The following is a 19386-nucleotide window of genomic DNA, read 5'->3' as shown; positions in this document are numbered from 1 at the left end:
CCAATGTATTTTGACGGCTGCATTAACACATCATTGACTGGGAGAAAAAGCTGGTCTTTTCACTGATTCCCAGATTCAGTATCTCATCTCTGACTGATGATCGCATTAAAAGGATAATTTGAATGTATCAGGTAATGTACATCATATGATATTTGAGCAAAATCCATGACACCAGATGCTTTAATTACATAGAACATATGTTTACAGTCTTGAAATCCCTTCTGCAATTACTGCAGAATTTACAGAAGCATTGTAGGTTGGGGAAGTAGTATATGGAAAGAAGAGGGAAGCGTTTGATGTAAGATCTCAATGAATACTATCAAAATCCTCTGAATGCCTCCTGTAGATATACTTCCCTATAGCCATACAGTGACACCTCTATAGTTTATTAGAATGCAACACTTGGCAAAAATCCATAAAAAGTAAACTACTGGTTGAGACAAGAGGGTCTATCGCATCTCTGGTACAGACCAAGACCAGGTGCAGAGGAATGGGGCAAGCATCAAATAATACTTTTCTTCTACATCTTCCTCACTTCCCATGTTCACTTCAAAGTCATGCGAGCTTGTCAATATTCTCCAGCTTCTTTTCATCCTATATCCCCATCCTTTACCTCTCACATTGCAAACACACATATTCTCAGATGCAAGAGTTCCTCAGCCCCAACTCGGACCGTCCACTCCGCCTACATAAGCTAGCAGAATACATGGAAACATGAGGAACATGACTTCATGGTGGGATGGTGTCGCTGAAAGGCATTAGTCACTCCAAAAGAGAAATCAGTCTATGCAGATGCCGAAAACTTCTGATTCAGCTCAAGACACTGAAGGGTTTATCCAGGCTATCAACTGACTTAGTTTCCTGGTTTGAACTCTAGTTCAAGGTCCTGCTGGGTTTGATCCCTGCTGATCTAAATTGGTGATATTTCATTCCCGGGTTTCTGGTGTGTTTTTATGCTTTAAGGTTTAGCACCTGGGGCTATTTCCACTGTAGCCACATAGCTTTTAAAGCATAGATTGCTAAGGGGGAATCTGTCCAGTGTGAGGGATAAAATGATGTGGAGTGTGAAGGGGGCCGGAAGGAATACTTTTTATGACACCCACGCATTATACTAGCTCTGGCTGCCTTCTCCTTTCAGCTGTGTCCACAATAACAGGATCAGATCAAAAGCAGAATCTCAATGAGACCCATTTACAATTCTATTCATATGCTGCTGGTCAGGTAACCAGTAACCTGAATTTTCCCAGAGGCCACTGCTAGGCCACTGGCAACAAATCCTATTCTTTTCACCCCTATTTCTTCATCTGTTAAACAGGAATAATGGCATTTGCTGTACTTCATTAAGTATTTTGAGGTCTACAGATGAAAAGCATCTGATCACAATTGAGGCGTGAACAGGCAAATGGAAAAAAACGACTGGAAAACTTAACTGAGTGGCTTCAAACCTCTGAAATATTTTGTGTCTAATTTCCAGATATGATTTAGGTGGTATTCTCTTTTTGTCACCACCTGTTGTTTCAGCATGTTTAAAATCCCAGTTTCGCAAACATTACACTGTGTGCCTATGCTAATCTGTCTCTCTTTAAAACTAAAATTGGGTTTGGAATCAAACCTGCCTTTCCCCAGTTGTGCAACATTTTATATTTGTTTTAACCCATCCTGAGCAAAGAGCAAAACCAATTTCTCTAAATTAAGAAAAAAGGGATTTTTAAAGCACATTCAATCATCAACCTTTTAACGCACTAGTACAATGGGAAACAGTGGGTTGAAAGACTGTGGTGGGGAGTTTACAAGGGCTCTTCACAGACCGCTGCAGAAGAATTTGCTATCATTTCTCTCACTGAGCCATTAAGATTGCCTGCTACTGAGACAGTGAAGCTTTGCACCCGTCTCCAGGTGGGCTCGTGAATACTGCTATTGCATCTATAGGGCTTTGGTCAGCACATCTCAAAGCAGTTATTTCCACCAGCCTTTGATTTTTTTTGTGTTTTTACACAAGGTGACTGAAGAAGGAAGAGTTTCTTCAGCCAGAGGAGACTCTTCATTGAGGAAATGGTGGTGGATTAGTTACATATTGTGTGTGTGCATGCGTGTGTGACTAATCTCATTAAGAAGCAATTTGTGCTCTGATGTTTTTATTGTTGCTGTGCTACAATTCAGAAAAGAGCTCAAAGGACTCAATAGTCATGACAGCAATAGCAATAGAGGTTTTGAACAGAATTGTCTATAAAGTAAAGAAACCCTGTCTTTCCTGCTGTTTTGAAAAGCTGGAATATGTTTCTTTCTGTAAATTCTGAAGGGACTCATGGCTCCCTGCAAAGCTGGAGGCAAATGTAAATTATCCTCCCTTGCAGGAGGACAGGAACAAGGGAGAAGTCAGAATTTTAGAAATTGGTGTATTTTTGTTGCCAGTCTATCTTCTCTGCATTTACCAGAGTGGGTCAATATAATCGATACAAGAGAGCTGTCTGAGAGCAAAGAAGGAAAGCAGCGTGAAGCAGAAAACCCGTAGGGCTTTACAAATCCCTCTTTCACCTCCTGCTGCTGTCTCCACGCTCAACACATTGTAACTCCTCCTGGAAAGCGATGATGCTGAAGTCTGCCTGGACTAGACCAGCGTGGTCCTGTGAAGTGCCTTAGCCAGCTGGCAGTGCAGGAGGGCTTTGCTTTCCCCGCCGCTACTGCCTCCTCCTTCTCTGTAGCGGGGAAAGCTCTTGTCTCCACATGATGTGTTTTTATGAATGCCTCAAACCAGCTATGAGAAAACAGCTTTTTAACCTGTGCGGATGAGCTGGAGCCTTAGAGGGATTAACTGAATTTACAAAGAAGTGCTTTCAAGGGAGTGGAGGACTATTCAGGAATGGGATTGTGACTACGTGGAGAATGTGTTCTGGAGCTACAGCTCACCCACGCTCTGCTCCACTCACTCTTTTGTAGGAGACAGTGACAAACATGTGCTGAGACTGAGTGCTGGGCAGAAGAAACGGTGGGCTTGTGAAGATGGAGAATGGCACAGGGGACCAGCAAAATCAAACCGGACTGCCAGTATCAAGCCAGGAGATCGTTACAGTTGAATACCAAGTGGTTACCATCCTCTTGGTCCTCCTCATCTGTGGACTGGGCATCGTGGGCAACGTCATGGTGATTTTGGTAGTCCTCAGAACCAAACACATGAGAACTCCCACTAACTGCTATCTGGTGAGTCTGGCTGTGGCAGACCTCATGGTCCTTGTCGCTGCAGGACTACCCAATATCACGGAAAGTCTGTATAGATCCTGGGTGTATGGCTACGTGGGGTGTCTCTGCATCACTTATCTCCAGTACCTAGGGATCAATGCTTCCTCTTTTTCCATCACTGCCTTCACCGTTGAGAGATACATAGCCATCTGCCACCCAATCAAAGCTCAATTCCTATGCACTTTTTCAAGAGCCAAAAAGATCATTATTTTTGTCTGGGCTTTCACCTCTATATACTGTATGCTCTGGTTTTTCTTGCTAGACCTTAATACGGTAGTCTACAAAGACACTACTGTAGTGTCCTGTGGCTACAAGGTGTCCAGGAGCTATTACTCTCCTATCTACATGATGGACTTCAGTATATTTTATGTTGTGCCAATGGTATTGGCAACGGTCCTCTATGGCCTGATTGCTAGAATACTGTTCCTGAATCCCATCCCTTCGGACCCAAAAGAAAACTCTAAGACACGGAGGAACGATGTGCCTCACCAAAGCAAGCCTGTGAATTCCAAGATGACTAACAGGAGTTTCAATAGCACTATTGCATCTCGAAGGCAGGTAGGAACAGCAGTTTAAACTTTCAGAAACCTAAAAGCCACTTGTTTTAGAGATCATTTGTCTAAACCTGTAGAAGAAGGTAAAATGTATTCTCTTTTTGCTAAGTAGTCAAGCTAAAATTCTGGGATACATATGCACATAGATATAAATATGGTTTTGTTCTTGCCTATCCTTTTTACCTACTGCAATAAAACAGTATTGCATTTCCTATATAATAAAGAAATTAGGAAATTTCAATGAAGAACAAAACATTCTTAGCTATTGTTCCTTTATTTTTTATTAGTAATCATGCCAAATATACAAGTGACTGGAGTTCTTTTTTGAGATCTGAAAAGAAAGAATTAGCCTGCAGCTTTAGGAGACTTGAAGTTCTGTCCTGACTAAGGCACTGCGCCACTTTGCAAATGCAGTCAAGTTGTTACTTTTCCTGTCTCTAATTCTCCTGTGACAAGCTTCCTTAAGAAAGTCTGTATTTAAATGTTTTGTAAATGCTAAGTGTCTTTGTTATTCTGTGTCTCATGAAATATTTTTTCATGTTGATGGCTAAAAGATGAGGCATAGGTTTAACTAACTTCTTTTTATATTTCTAAATATGTATGCTGCAATGTGTAATTATACCAGTAGAATACAGTTAGTAAATTAAATTATGGCTGGTTGCAATGAATGATGCTGTCTCATACTCGCACAGCATGCAGCAGATAGCACAGGGAGGTGAGGGCTGAGAAAAGCAGGGTACATCACTTCTCAGCTGGCTCTTGGGAGCAGGCTCCAGTTGAGTTGGGCAGCTGGATGTGAGTGTTGGGAAGCAATGCTCCATATTGATCAACTCGGCTCATACCCCTTGGCAGCCACTATATGGCACCCTGGAGGGCCACTTCGCCAAGTGGGATGCTTCTACCTCCCTGCACTGCATGGTTCCCTCAGGAAGCAAAGCTGAGCTGTGCACCTTCTCAAACAAGCCCAGTGCCCCTCTTGGGTGACGAGTTGAGCTCTGTATTCTTCTTACTTTATGTAGATAGCTGCTGTTTTAATGAGATGGACTGTTTTCCCTTATTACAGAGATGGCAATGGCTGCAAAGCTTAACTGAACTGCCTGCTAAAGTGCCGAGTGCTCACAGAACGCTAGAACCATACTTTGAAATGCCTGACTGAAACAAGTAGACTAGATTATATTTAATTATGTGTCTCCAATTACAGTTAATAGTCAGATTAAAGTGTTTAATTTTATTTTTCTTTGTCCATGAATTAGTAGAAGAAGATAATCTGTTTTTCAAGTTCTCACTCAGAATATACGCTTACGTGTGCACAGTATCACTTGGAGATAATACAAATCTTACACTGAGCATTGCTGAATGTGAATTCTATTAAGTTGTAGAACCAACGAGTGAGGATTATAATGGGATGTCTTTTATGTCTTGTAATGCCAGCCAGACTTTTTCTAAAAGCCTAGGTAACCTGATTGTTTAAAGTAGCATCATCATAAGTTAAGCTAGCATTTGCATATAGTAAAACATAGGAAGGAAAGTAAGGATAGCGTGGCATTACTAGTAATATTTTTCATATAATGTCAACATGCAAAATATAGCCAGTGGTGTAAAATGTGAAAATGTAAGTCCATATTTAAAAAAAAAAAAAAAACAAACCAAAACTCAACAGTTAGTAAGACATACAAGTGAAAATTTCCTGCTATGCTGGCAAAGGTAGGTATAGCTGAGGGTACAGTTTGCCCTCATAGTGAGTTCTGCTATCAAGTAAAACTGTCTGTATACCTTCACAGAACTGTGCCTGCACTACAGTGAAAGTGTTGCACACTGTGTCTAGCATGTGATCTATAGAAAAACTGACTGTGAATGTGGTGTACAATTCATACTGCTGTGGCAGTTATCGTATTTATCCAAGAACATTTCTACAAAGTAAAACTTGTGCATGTTCCTGTGGTGGATTGGTTAATGCTGGCAGTCTAACACCCACTTAGCTGATTGCTCATTGCCCCCTCAGCACGACAGGGTGGAAAATGGCAAGAACAGGAGAAAGAAGGCTCATGGGTCAAGATCAGGAAGATAACTTATCAGTCATTGTCATGGGCAATGCAGACTCAGCTTGGGGAAAATTAACTTCATTTAGTGCCAATATATTGCCCCTTGTTATAGCTACAAGCTAAACTCAGTCCTTTCTGTAAGACAACTGGCAGCGCAGGGCCAAGGAGAGTCACAGTCAGGTTGCAGAGGTTTGTCTACGTCAGTCCTTCCATCTTATTCTTCTCCTTTGTTTTAGTGTGGGTCCTCCATGAGCTGCAGTCCCTTCGGCTAGTGCCTGCTTTGCCAGGGAACAACTCCTTCCTAGCTTTGGTGTTCCCTGTGCTATTTCTCAGTCTTTTGTTCTCTTCTCCCCTTTCTCTCTTTCTTTCCAGTGTTTTTGGCTTGTCTGAAACATATTCTCACAAAGGCACCACCAGCTTGGCTGATGGACTCAGCTGTGTCCTCTTCTGTGAACAAACACAGACAGAATGCAGGAACAACCACAAAGCACTGATGAAATGCAAACAGTGAATTTATTTTAATTACCCTCCAAACTGGAGAATTTCTGAAAAAAAAAACCAAAAACAGGGCAGAAGGATGTAAGTGAGGACACAGGCACCACAGAGCTCAGTCATTGCTAGACAGTGTGGTTTTGAACCTGCTGTTTTCGCCTGTATATTAAGGATTCACACAGGTGTATTTCTCTACTGTGCTTTGATCTTTCCCGGAGCAGGACAGGATTCTCAAGAATGTTTGATAGGGTTGCCTCTGAGTTTATCATAGGCAGATGTTATCTAAATACAAAGGATCTACGTGTCAAGCATATGAGACTTAACAATGATTAGTATGATATATGTCACTCCGATGCAAGTGATGGGAATGTGTTTAGAATCCTCCTCACGAATCTTCTGTTGTAGTCCTACACTGTGGTGGGTTTTTTGGAGCTGTATGGAACTGTTTGTGTTCAGCACAGGGCAGCTCTAGGACTCTTCTCATGTTTTTATAATGCACCAGAATGAAACAGTAAGTTAGACAGGTTTCTTTAACCTTTATGAAGGCTTAACTCAGGCATTTCATAACCAGTTTTATGATGATTAATTCAACGTGGCAGTACGTGAATCCATTTCCCCACTTAGTCTGACCTGGATTGCTTTACCAATCTGCATTTAGCTTGACCCAGACTGCTAGGTCTTTAATTTTTGTGGGACTTACCACTATCTCATCTATACTTGGAAAGCCTTCCATTCTTAAACGAGTTCAAAACATACTTTTTAGCTGAGTAAGAAAGCAATTTCTCCTCTGCCTTGTCATACAGTGGTTGTGTTTTAGTTGAAAAGCACTATTTGAAGCTGTTTCGTATTCATGCAAGAAATAGACTATATCATCTGGTTGTTTTTTAGACTTTTTTTTAATCTATATTATTGTGTAGCTGTATATATATAGCTGTATATGTACTGTCAGCTCTGTGTTTCTATGTCTGCTTCCAAGAATTAGTCTTCTACATACAATCAATATTTTCTATTGTGAGTCATACAGTTATGCAATTTCAATTGTTTTCTTCAAAAATGGCAATATATAACACAGGTTACTGGTGTGAGAGTCAGCACAGAATTAGAAGCTGGTGGACTGAAAATGCAAAGACCAACTCGGAAACTATCCTGAATTCAAAAGCTAGGATGCTTCCTCACACCTGGCACCAATGGAAAGAGCAGGGCAGGAGGGAGTCAACCCTGATATAGCATCTAGAATAACTCTGTGCTCAGGAAGGAAGGAAATATACAGTGAAATAAGAGTTTCCTTACAACTATGGAAGACAGATACTTAAGAAGAGAAAACATGGCTGGGGGAAAGCTCAGCAGTGAGATAAACAGGAGACGGGGCAGATAGCTACTGCTGAAAGACAGTAATGAACCATGTTCAGTTTCATTAGAACAGATATTTTCAGCCTCTGATGTAAACAGCACTGAAGGGGGAAAAGTGGTCAGGTGGTCAGAGGACTTCTGTTTTCTTTACAAAACAGAACAGCAATTTAAAACATTCTATGATTTAGAAAGAAGGCTTGAAATACATTTTAGAACAGTAAGTCAAGCCTATTTAAAATGCTTTTCATGTTAGATGCCTGGGGGTGAGTTACAGTACATCTCCAATGAACAAAAATCAGGTCTTCCAGGTAGAAAGTGGTCCTCTGCTTACTCATTCCATTCTCTGCCTTCACCCTCCCACCCACACAATTTAGAAGTCACTGAACTGTGTTAGTTCTAGGAAATATTTTTTCATTCCAATGTTTGGAAAGTTATAGCAACAAAATCTGTTTACTAAAGGATCAATACCGCCATATTGACAACCACCAACAGACAAAGCCTTCAAATTACTCTTCAAATTACTCCCTGAAGTTCTCATTCAAAGCACTGTGAGACAAAAAAACCAAACCAAAACAAAAAAAAATGAAACAAAAAAAACCCCAGACCACAGAGAGTCAAAAAAAAAAAGGCAAACCAACAAAATAAGCTTTCTTTTCTCATAGACTATCTCCATTTCCAACAGTTTTCTGTTTTGCTGAACAACATCTGTTACCACTGGACAACAACTGATATTGTGATGTGTTTGTTTACATTGCAAACTTAAGTTCTACCAAGGAAAGGAGAAAGGAGCACCAACACATACCCATAGGATGTGTCGAACTCCATTATTACATCCACTTCTGAAGAGCTATATCAATCCCACCTGTGCACGGTTTGTTCTGGTTTACAGAACTGTATTGGAGAGCAGGCTGAAACAGCTGCATTTTAAAGGTTTTCAAGAAGCAAGCTAGTTTTATTTGACAGTCAGGCACTCCTTCATACAAGGGGGTACACTTCCATCTCACTTTGTGCTTTCCATCAGGCTAGTGGTGTCCCAGAAGGAACAGAAATCAGTTCATTCTGCTTCTTTGTCAGAGGCTGACTGCAGAGCTTTTGATCAGCCACTACAAGTCAGCAGACAACACCTGACTTTCTCCTGAGGAAAGATCTCTTCCAGAAGGCAGCAAGATCTCAGTACACTCCATGTTCAGACTAAACAATTTGTGCTTAAGGCTGTGTGTTGTTAAGCCCTAAGGAATTAACTAATGTTACACTCGGTTTTAGTAAAACATGCAGGTAAACCTTCAAGTATGTGTTTAGTTTGTGACCAAAGAAAAATCTTAAACATCTATTAGGTCTGATGGCACTGATGATAACTGTGTCGAATATGCTTTCAGCTATGCTTTGCAAAAGAAAATAACCTCGCCAGACTGAAGTTCATATATTGCTGAACAATACTGTTGGAAAGCATTTGACTGACAATAGAGGGGCTCAGACATAAATAGTGATGAGTCCTCTGGCCACGGTGGGAACAAAGTCAGCAGTGCCAGAGTATCTTCTAAGAGCTGCTGGCATTTGCACATAAGCCATGCTCTGAGATAGGTGAAAAGACACTGCCTTCAGAGACAACTTTGGGAGGTTTTACCAACAAGCAAATATCTGAACTCAGGGCCTCACAGTGGGTCTCAAAGGCTCAGTCTCTACTGGTGAGATGGATCAGGCAACTGAATTTATGCCTGATAATAGAGACCTTGTGCAAGATTTGTGATTTTTGGTAGCTTTGGAAGGATATGCACTGCAGCTCGTTTAAGATTATGGTGAATTCTCTTCATTGTCCTGCACTGAGTGAACCATCAAGAGGTGCCACCAAAGAGATACCATCCACGGCCACATGATTCTCCCTCTTCTCTTGCACTAACTGTAGTCTTTGTGGAAGCCTATGTGTACTTGTGTTGAATAATTGATCTGAGCAAACCAAAGAACAACTCTACAGAGAAATGTTTAGTTTTCAGTTGGAGCAGCAGTCTGACCTGACCCACAGCCTCGTATCTGTGGCCAGCACAGATTTTTTAAACACTTTCAAACTTACAGACTGAATGATCTCAGGTCAGGACACTTTGTGCTGTGACCATGGTATTTTTTATTGGTGTTAAGAGCCAGTCCTATTGTCAGATCACAACCTCAGTAAATCGAACATGGCAATAGTACAAGCTAATGGTATTAGAAGGAAAATGTATATGAAGCTGCCAGTATGCATAAATTGAGCTACTACTTTGCACACTGTATACATATATGTCTTTGAGGAATATAGGAAGCAGTCACTTGATGAGCAGCAGCCTTTTTTTCACCTCTGTAAAGTATTGATTGTGTGACTCCAAGATATCCCCTTCCAGACAGTAAGATGAATTTACTCCTAGTTCAACCAAGGGTTTTCAGACTGACAGTTGCACCGTGGTAAGTAATTCTCTGAGCAATTGTTCATTAAAGACATGCTCAGAAGAAATGTAAGTTTCTGATCTTCTGGTAGCAAAGTATTTTGATGCCTGTATAGACAATTATCCTGTCACACACTGACTACCTGAGATGATGCAACACACATGTTAGTTGGGCTCAGTTACATTGTTAACCAAAGATCCATAAATCGTTACTTTCCTCCTTTGAATGTGGATTATTTTCAATGATGAACAATTATTCTCAGTTGAATGGATTTCCTCTGTTTGGAGGCACAGGCTGGAGTCAAGCTGGAGGGAGGAGAGGCAGCAGGTGAGGAGTCTTGAGTGTTCCTCAGCAAGAGCAGGTCAGTACATGGTCACCTCACTCTTTGCAGCTGTGTTCATAAAACTGCTCCTTTTAGAAGTGGTGTGGAAATAAGGAAAAAACAACCTTTTAGACACTTGAGGTATTCAGATTTGCATTTTGCTCTATTGTAATGATTGTTTGTGCACAGGGAATGAGAAAAGCAGTCTAGAATCACAAGGAAATGTATCAGTTGAGACAAAAAAAGGAGATAATATTTCTCAGTCTCATTTTCTAATTCTACTGATCATAGCTACAGGGAAATAAAGAGTTGAGGGTGAAGGCAGGAGAATCATAGGCTAAAATTGTAGCCTTTGAATATGATAGATAGATAGATAGATAGATAGATAGATAGATAGATAGATAGACATCAATTTGTAAAGTAACTTTGCTCTTTATCCCATTCTTTATCATAATATCTATAACAAAACAACAAATTCGGTTATATGTCTGTGTGACTTTCTAGATACAAGAAAATACAAGCAATGAGAATGTAGGCTTTCTATGCAATGAAATATTAATCAGAAGACTCACAATTTCAAACTAAAACACACATCTAAAACTAGCACGTATTTATGAGTTATTTCAGTGGAGTTATCTGTCTGTCCACCTGGAAACAACTGAAGATTTTATCAATCTACATCTATTCTTCAAGCAATGAAACTAAAAACCACGCAGCCAGACTATAACCTGTGGTTACAGAAGCTGCTGTTTCATTGAAGTATAACTTTAGGTACCCAGAAAGGAATAAAGCAACCGTAAAAAAAAGTTATTTAAACTAATTTGTCGATGTGCAACAACAACTATTATTTACAAATAGATAAAAAAACACAATCAAAAAGAAACAGTTGTAGCTCACAAAAATCGGTACTGATGGTTTCCAGTTCATGCAGGCACGGTTAACCAGGTCATCGCCTGATTTACATGAAGCTATGCCACTGTATACTGTTCCACTGTCACATCTCACTGTACGTTCTATATTGGTTATTAACATCTTTCAAACTTCTTTTAATGTGGAGACTAGGGGACAAGCTATGTCGTAGAATTATTTACAAAAGAAAGACTCTTTCTAGAGTTGAGGGCTTTTTCCTAATTTTTAGTTATTTCTTGTTCACTTCTTTTCAGTTATCCTGTCATCACCAAAAGTTGTTTTTTATTTTATTCAAAAAAACATACACATTACATGAAATTTCTTATCATAAACATGTTTTATTGATAATTTCTTTTTTCCTGGCTTTCTAAACTTTATTTGATGTTTCAGAATAAACATCAAATAATAAAGATTTAATTAAATATTAAGGATTTGAGGAACAGGAATAAATCTAATTTCTAATTATTTTTTTTGTGTTACTCTTGGCTTTTGAAAATGCTTTTAGGGTGGCTGTTAAAGCATATAACCTAGATAGGCTTCAAGTTTGATTACTCAGCAGACTATACTAGTCTAAAGGATAAGATCTTATATGGTTGGAAAAAATGGCTTTCAACACCTTTTTTTTTCCCATTTGACTTGAAACCTCCTTCCAGCTTGAGAAGCTGCAAATTCTCAGGTCTGTAACAATTAGCTACTGCTATGTCACCAAGAAAAAGTCAATTAGCAAAACCTAGGAGGAATTTGTAGCTATTTTTTTTCTTTTTTTTTCTCTTTTTTTCTTTTTCTTTTTTTTTCTTCTAATCGTAGATAACTTTTCTGAAATAAATATTGATCAGAAATTCCAAGCTCAAGAACCTATCTGTAGTTTAGCTTTGGCCCTACAGATGTAGGAATGTACATGTTCCTTGCAAGATGACTACTAACCTTCTGCCCTTCTTCCATCTACCTCTGTGTCCCCCCAGGTTACCAAGATGCTGGCCGTGGTGGTAGTCCTATTTGCGTTTCTGTGGATGCCCTACCGCACACTTGTGGTGGTCAATTCCTTTCTCTCCAGTCCCTTCCAGGAAAACTGGTTCCTGCTGTTTTGCAGAATCTGTATTTATTTAAACAGTGCCATCAATCCTGTAATCTACAATCTCATGTCTCAGAAATTCAGAGCATCCTTTAGGAAACTCTGCAACTGCCAGCAGAAAGAGGATAAGAAACCGGTCAACTACAGCATGGCCCTGAATTATAATGTCATCAAAGAGTCTGATCATTTCAGCACTGAACTAGAAGATATTACTGTCACCAACACTTATCTGTCCTCTGCAAAATTGTCCCTTGGTGATACCTGCTTGTCATCTGAGGTAACGGTGCATTTTAATGTTTGGTGTATAGTCCTCATGATCCAGAGCATATTCACTTGTACGGGTGTGTGATGGGGTAGCTTTCAGCTGGAGCAATGCAATGAAGGACCAGGAAAGGTTGGAGATGACAGATCATGCACCACCAAGAAGAGCAGTGTCGCATTATGGCAGGAAGGGAATACTGCCTGGCTCTAGAAAGTGATGCTCTCAAAGTGCCTTGTGCCAGGCATGGTGTGACTGGGAGGATCTTGGGTCTGGAGATGGATAAGGAGAAACTTGCAGAGTAAGCCTTACTCCTTGAGTAGTAGAAGGCAACGGTAGACCATCACAGAGTGGCACTTGGGCACAGTGCTTCACATACATGTCTAGCAGGAGGGTAGGCATTAGTGTCTGAACTCAATGATTCCTCCTGGGCCATGATCTGGTTGCCTGTGGGAATGCAATGGGGCATTTTCTTATGCCTCAGACCCCAGCTCCAGCTTGGGGTTAGTTAGCCCACTGTCACCATGTGGCTGGAGTGAAGAGAAGATATGGGTCTCCCCCACACCAGCACTCTGTTCTTACAGTTCTAAAATCCACTTTCATTTCCATGCTATCTGCATAATCTCTGTATGTAGCTCAACTTTCTACTCAGCTGTATTCTACATGATGATGCATGTTACTCTTTTCACCATGCTTTTTTACCTAATACCACCCAAATACTGTTCATAAGCTTGTGTACCTTAGATCTTACAATCTGGGAGACAATGTTTTTTTCTTTTGCTTCTCTCCTTACTTCAGGCCTGAAGCCCACCTTGTTCTGAGTATGAAGTCACACAAAACCTTTGGATGGTCTGTTCCCACCAACCTGTATGAAACGAAAAGGCATGTCTGCTCACAGAATTGCAGGTGTTACCATATCTGTCCACACATCTGCCTGCATCCTACAAGAAAAAGCAGCCTTTTTGTGAGTGAAAAGAACATACTACTGCGTCTAACTGAATGAAGCATTTAATACAACATAACTTTAAGCAGGTGAGTTAGCTGCAGTGGAATACCTAAATGCTCTGCCTCATGCATTGGCCAAAGAATGGTCTGCTCTCTCAGAAAGAGCAAGGCTGCCCAGGACATCTCCATGGACGCAGACTGGGGCAGTGGATGATGCTCCAGTGAAGGTTGGAGGCAAGAAGAGGAGCTGCCCTCCTGCATGGCTGCTGTGTGTCCCAAGAACATTCACAATGCACTGGGCAGTGCCAGCGGAGCCTGTAAGGCAGCAGCCAGAACCACTGCTGATTACGGCAATTACCTGTCATTTTCTCCCTCAGCCCAAAGCGGTGCAAATCCAATTGCAGCCATCATAGCACTCTTCAGTAAGTAGGTATCTGATGGCAAAGAGCATAACACCTTTTTTTTTTTTTTTTTTTTCACTTTTTAGCCTTGAATAGCATGAAATAGGAAGACCAGTCAATGAATTCACAGCAGGGAATAAACAAATTTAAATGTCAATAGGAAACGTTATAAAAATCTAAGCTCTCACAGTAAGCTAGTTTATAGATGTACAGCTTTACACATAAACCTCAGCTAATACTGAATCCTGTCTGAACTTGACAGGTATTGAAGAGTACTGGACAGGCTTTTAGTAGTTATTTTTATGTTAGTTCAATGGTAATTGTGCCTGAGACCGCTACAAGGAGTTTATAGCTTCAGTATATATTATGTCTAGGGTAAAGAGGAGAATTCAGTGAAAAATGTAACTTCTTTCAGTTTTTGGCTCAAAAGACATCCATTAGAATACTTCAGGACATTACAAAGTGTTTTGAAAGACTGATTGGTTTTATATTTGACTGAAAAGAGAAAATACTGCGAAAGCTTTGCTACTCCTTCTTGTTTTTTCTAGTTCATTGTAATGTTCCCTTTACATTGTGACCTTCAGCACTGGTTTTGATAACCTGAAGCCAGAGACAAAAAAAAAATATGTTACAAAAAGGCAGTTTCTAGTCTGTACTCACCCTGCTTGCTCTGGCCACAGCTGAGGTTAACCATGCCCATGGCTCATCCTTGTTCCTGTACAAAGTCACCATGGCTTCTCATTTGCTAACACAGCTGCTTGCATGCTCTTCCTGCACAACTGGTGACAAGCAGCCTAGGGACACAGTCTCTCAGAATTCCAGCTGCAGTACAAACCCAGTGTATCACTTTGGCTTTGCTCTAGACCAGCTTATGCTCTTGCTAGAATTATATTTTCCCATTCTTGTTCAGCAGTAACAGAAACTTGTGAAGATGCCTATACATTGTTTTCTGTTATGAAATTTTTTGCTCAGCTTTTGTACTTTAAAAAGCTGTAAAAACTCTAATGGTTCTCGTGTAAGTCCTATCCAGTGTGGGATAAAAGAGTTGGCTTCACTAGAATTGTAAGGCTTTCCTATCTAGTGTTTCTTTGCATGTACAGCTGCTTTGCCATTTTAAAACACTTTCCCTTACATTCAGCGATATCTGCAAATTTAGAGAACCAAAAATACTCTGATAGCTCCTAGATTTAAATTTCAATGCAAACCTATGTGTGCTGAATAAAAAAACCTATTTCCATAGAATCATAGAATGGTTTGGGTTGAAAGGGTCCTTAAAGATTATCTTGTTCCAACTCCCCTGCCATGGGCAGGGACACGTCCCACTAGATCAGGTCTCTCAAGTTCCCATCCAACCTGGCCTTGAACACTTCCAGGGATGAGGCATCCACAACTTCCCTGGGCAGCCTGTTCTACTGCCTCACCACTCTGATCATGAAGAATTTGTCCCTAATGTCTAATGTAAATCTTCCCCCTTCCAATTTAAAGCCATCAGCACTTTCTTTTTCATTTTGGCAAGCAGAAGGAGTGACATCATGGAGGTATCCGTCTTCTTGAGACTTTTACCTCAGATTATGGGGAGTCCATGTTAAAAGCAGGCAAAGCACCACACTGGAGCCAGGCTGTGCTTTGGAGCCTCCGCTCTGATGCACAGGAGCTGGCAGAGCTTTGACTGGAGCAGAGCTGGCAGCTAAACCCACGCAGACTGTTTTGCAATATTTTCTATATCTTCTGCATGTGACCCCACACAACTGGCAGGGAAATGTCCAAACTCTGCTGCTTTCATAATAATAATAAGGAAAAAAAATGAAATTACAAAGTCACATGGCATTCAAGCAGGCAAAGCTGACCAAGGTTCAAGAGTCAAAAGAGAGGAAAACCTATATTATTCTAGAGGGAATACCTAGCAGTCATATCTCATAAATACAATACTATAGCAGTGACATACACTTTAAATAAACCTTTCCTTTATAGAGCTTGATATGAAGTTACAGAGTTCTGTGGCATTTTGCTGCCCACACTTACTTAAAGATAGAGTTTGCCACCGTAAGGGGAAGTCAAGGAGAAGTACCACAACCTGTGTAACCCTGCCTCCAAAGTAACTGTCACAGTAAAACGAAGCCACCAGGGTCATCTTATGCAGGCATTTATATTTACTTAGATAAGAAACCTGTTCAAAATAAATGTAGATTCCTGTATCTGACTGAGCAAAACCTTTGTATGCAGTCAGCCAGCATCTCTTGCAGCTGATCAGAATAGATCCCTGTATGGATAATGGGGGGAGAGGGTGCAGAGGTGACTGCTGGTGGAGCCACCATGTGGAAATCATTTTGCTCTTCAAATGTTGCCATCGGTTAGGCATATATACAGCTCTTTCAAACTAGCCTTACCTCTCAGACTTTCTAAAGCACTGCCAGAACTAGGTCCTTTTCTTACTTAAAAAGCGAGTAGACTTCCAGGACAAGGAGCAGGCAAAGAGAGTGCACTCCACTAAAACCTGGTTATGCTGTTTGGAGCACAACTGGGTGGGCTAAGAACTGAGCCAAGTATTTGTGTAATAACGGTAACACAAACATGCATTTTTATCTTTAACCTTTTCACAGTACAGACTGAACTATAGCTCTTATAGACTGACAATATAAGAACTCATTCTCTCCTTTTATTGCCTTTTTGCTCAAAAAGTAACTTTCTGCTTTCTCAGCCTCTGTCTCCATACCTTTCTGTTTTTTTCTGGATGCTCAGGTGAGGTATTTGAGCCCATATTCTTGGCGAGTTTTCATCAAGGGCTAAAATTCATGTAGGTGATTTTGTATGCAGCATCACTTGGAATAAAAATGAAAAGGAATGATTTCATGCTGATACTTATTTGAGCAAACAGTGATGATTATGCCTGCAAAGCTGTGTGCACAAATGCAATGTATAAAATTGCATATGTAAGCAAAGGTGTGATTTTAACTTAATTTGCCATAGTTATGTCTTTATAGTATTTATTAAATCCATGGTAATTTTATACTAATTACTACAGCTAATACCATGGAACTTTGCTAAATATCATGCTAATGTGATTTTAGATCTATTTCTGTGTTTTTCCCTCTGTTTATAGCAGCAACTAACCTTTTTTCTTGTACCTAGATGTTGTGGATTAGATATATGGGCATGTGTTTTTTAAATATTTATGTGATTTTAGGATAATAAACTCTTTTTGCCAGATGAGGAAGTGACCGGATGTCAGCTACTGAATGCAGTAATATAACTATTTATCTTGGTATACTCATTTTGTGTATAACAAACTCCTCTGCAATATTTAGTTTTAAAGAATTGTCTGTGTGGTAGTAATATTGAGATCCATGTCTCCTCATTTAATGACTTTGATGTAAGAGATTGCATTCTTATTGCATTTTTTTTGGAACATTACCCAGCATATAAGAGAAGAGATGTTGCTGTAGCATCTGACTTTGGGAGCTACACTTCCAGTGTGAAATACTTCAGTGTTGGTAAAACTCACAGCTGAGAAAGGTTAGGCGTCTTTAAAACACGCCTTGGTTCAGATTAATGCATGACCTCTTTGAGGTCAGAGTTCAGGATATATCAAAGCAGCTCCAACATGTTGTGAAGGGGGTTATGATGCTCCTGTGGGAATGAATGGCACAAGTCAAATGGTAGTGCTCTCAACAACTTCCCTTAAAAAACAATGATCCTATACAAGTGACTAAAGAACAGATCAGGAGCTGCCATAGCACGTACAAGATGAAACACTGGATTAGCCACCTGGTCTTTGCAAGTAAACAAATATTTCTTGTTGGGTTTTTTTACAAAGCTACTCTTAACAAAAAATGAGAGCTGCACATTGGTATGATTGAAAAAAATATATTGTTGCAAGACTAGTAAAAGCTAAATTGTTCTTTCAACAATGTTGCATATGCTTATTTATTTCTCTGGATTCCATTGTATATAGTTGTTTTATTTGTCACAAATTGCAGTGAAATTTCAAGATGATCTTTTGGTGTTTTGTTATCTCTTCTTTAGACAGAATTGTTTATTTAGTGTTTTGTTCCTTTCAATAAGAGATTGATTTTTCCTGATTATTTCATTACTGCTGGGATATAGTCATACAGCAAATGCCAGCTGAAGAGACTGGAACTTCAGGGTCCCTTAACTTGGGGATTGAATTCACACAAACTATTCAAGAGCAAACTATTCAAGGTTTAGAAGGAACCTCTTTTTCACTTACCCAGATAATTCTGATCTCATTCTGTAACTGCATGTTGTTTATAAATTTGTTTATTAATAAGATTGTGAAGTTGCTGATAAATATAGTCAAAAAAAATAAGAACAATTTATCTTTAAAAGAAGTATTTTGTAATTCTTTGGCACTTGTAGAGATTAATTTGTGATGGATCTTTGTTGCTACTCTAATAAAATCTCTAGCAAGGTAATGATATACAGCTTTCATTTTTTTTAACAAGTACTCGACAACCTACCTTTTGTCTTACTGTCCTTGGTAATGGACAAATAATGTAACAACATCTTATATTATCTCAAAGGAATGAGTACCCTGACAAAGCAAGCACTGTTTCCTGAAGGAAGAACAGTTTGCCAGTAGTCTAACAGTAGCACTGCTTAAATGGGAATGGTTTCATGTGAACCCTTGTCTATTTATGCCTTTTGCAATGGACAGCATTAAACAAAACAAAACAAAACAAAAAAAAAACACAAAAAAAAGGAAGAAAGAAATAATTTTGGGAGTTGTGGCAAAGACACGGAAACACTGTTCTTTGGCCTCCACTACTGATTTAGTCTCCCACTTGCTTTTCTGGTGATGGCAGCCGTTTGCACTTGGACCCAGCTTCAAGAGCATGAGAGGAAGTACTCAGTATGCTCTGGTTTTCCACCACATAATGCATAGGAAATTCCCTCCCCTGGGCATATTTCCTATAGGCTAAAGGAAAGCCAGATGCAGGTCTCTCATTTCTTGGGTAAATGCTGTATCACTAGTACTAAAGTAGATGGCTCATTCTCCCCTAAGATCTTGCTGACTTTTGTGAATCCCAGGTAGTACGTTCCTTAATCCTTTCATGCATCAACTGAAAAATGTGGTGTCTGACTAAAGTCATCTACATGGAGATGAATAACCACATATATTAGTACATGCTGAGAGTGGAACTGCTGGAGAATAGTTCTGCTGAGACATGGCACTGTGGATCCTGATGAGCAAGCTGATCACTGTGCAGCAATGAGCTCTTGCAGCAAAGATCACCAGCCTCTCAGTTTGCAGTAGGCATAGCTGGTTTTGTCATGGCATCATTTTCTCTTACAGCATTAGATTTACCACACATAATAGTTTCACCCCTGACTGGCACTGCTGTCTCAAATTAGTTACCATCAAGTGAC

At 39.9% G+C, this 19386-nt stretch overlaps 1 protein-coding gene across 1 annotated transcript; it reads left to right on the top strand.

The window, feature by feature from the left end:
• The first annotated feature begins 2667 nt into the window (after positions 1-2667).
• On the top strand, positions 2668-18302 carry TRHR (thyrotropin releasing hormone receptor). The gene is made up of 3 exons (XM_054059122.1): positions 2668-3795; positions 12284-12670; positions 13451-18302. The coding sequence occupies exons 1-3, from the start codon at positions 3001-3003 to the stop codon at positions 13454-13456; spliced, it is 1188 nt and encodes a 395-aa protein (XP_053915097.1). The 5' UTR covers positions 2668-3000; the 3' UTR covers positions 13457-18302.
• Positions 18303-19386: the final 1084 nt, after the last annotated feature.

The sequence above is a fragment of the Cuculus canorus genome, chromosome 2 (assembly GCF_017976375.1).
Source record: "Cuculus canorus isolate bCucCan1 chromosome 2, bCucCan1.pri, whole genome shotgun sequence".
NCBI classification, from domain to species: Eukaryota; Metazoa; Chordata; class Aves; order Cuculiformes; family Cuculidae; genus Cuculus; species Cuculus canorus.
The sequence above is the reverse complement of the archived record's forward strand: the minus strand, read 5'-3'. Positions and strand labels throughout refer to the sequence as shown.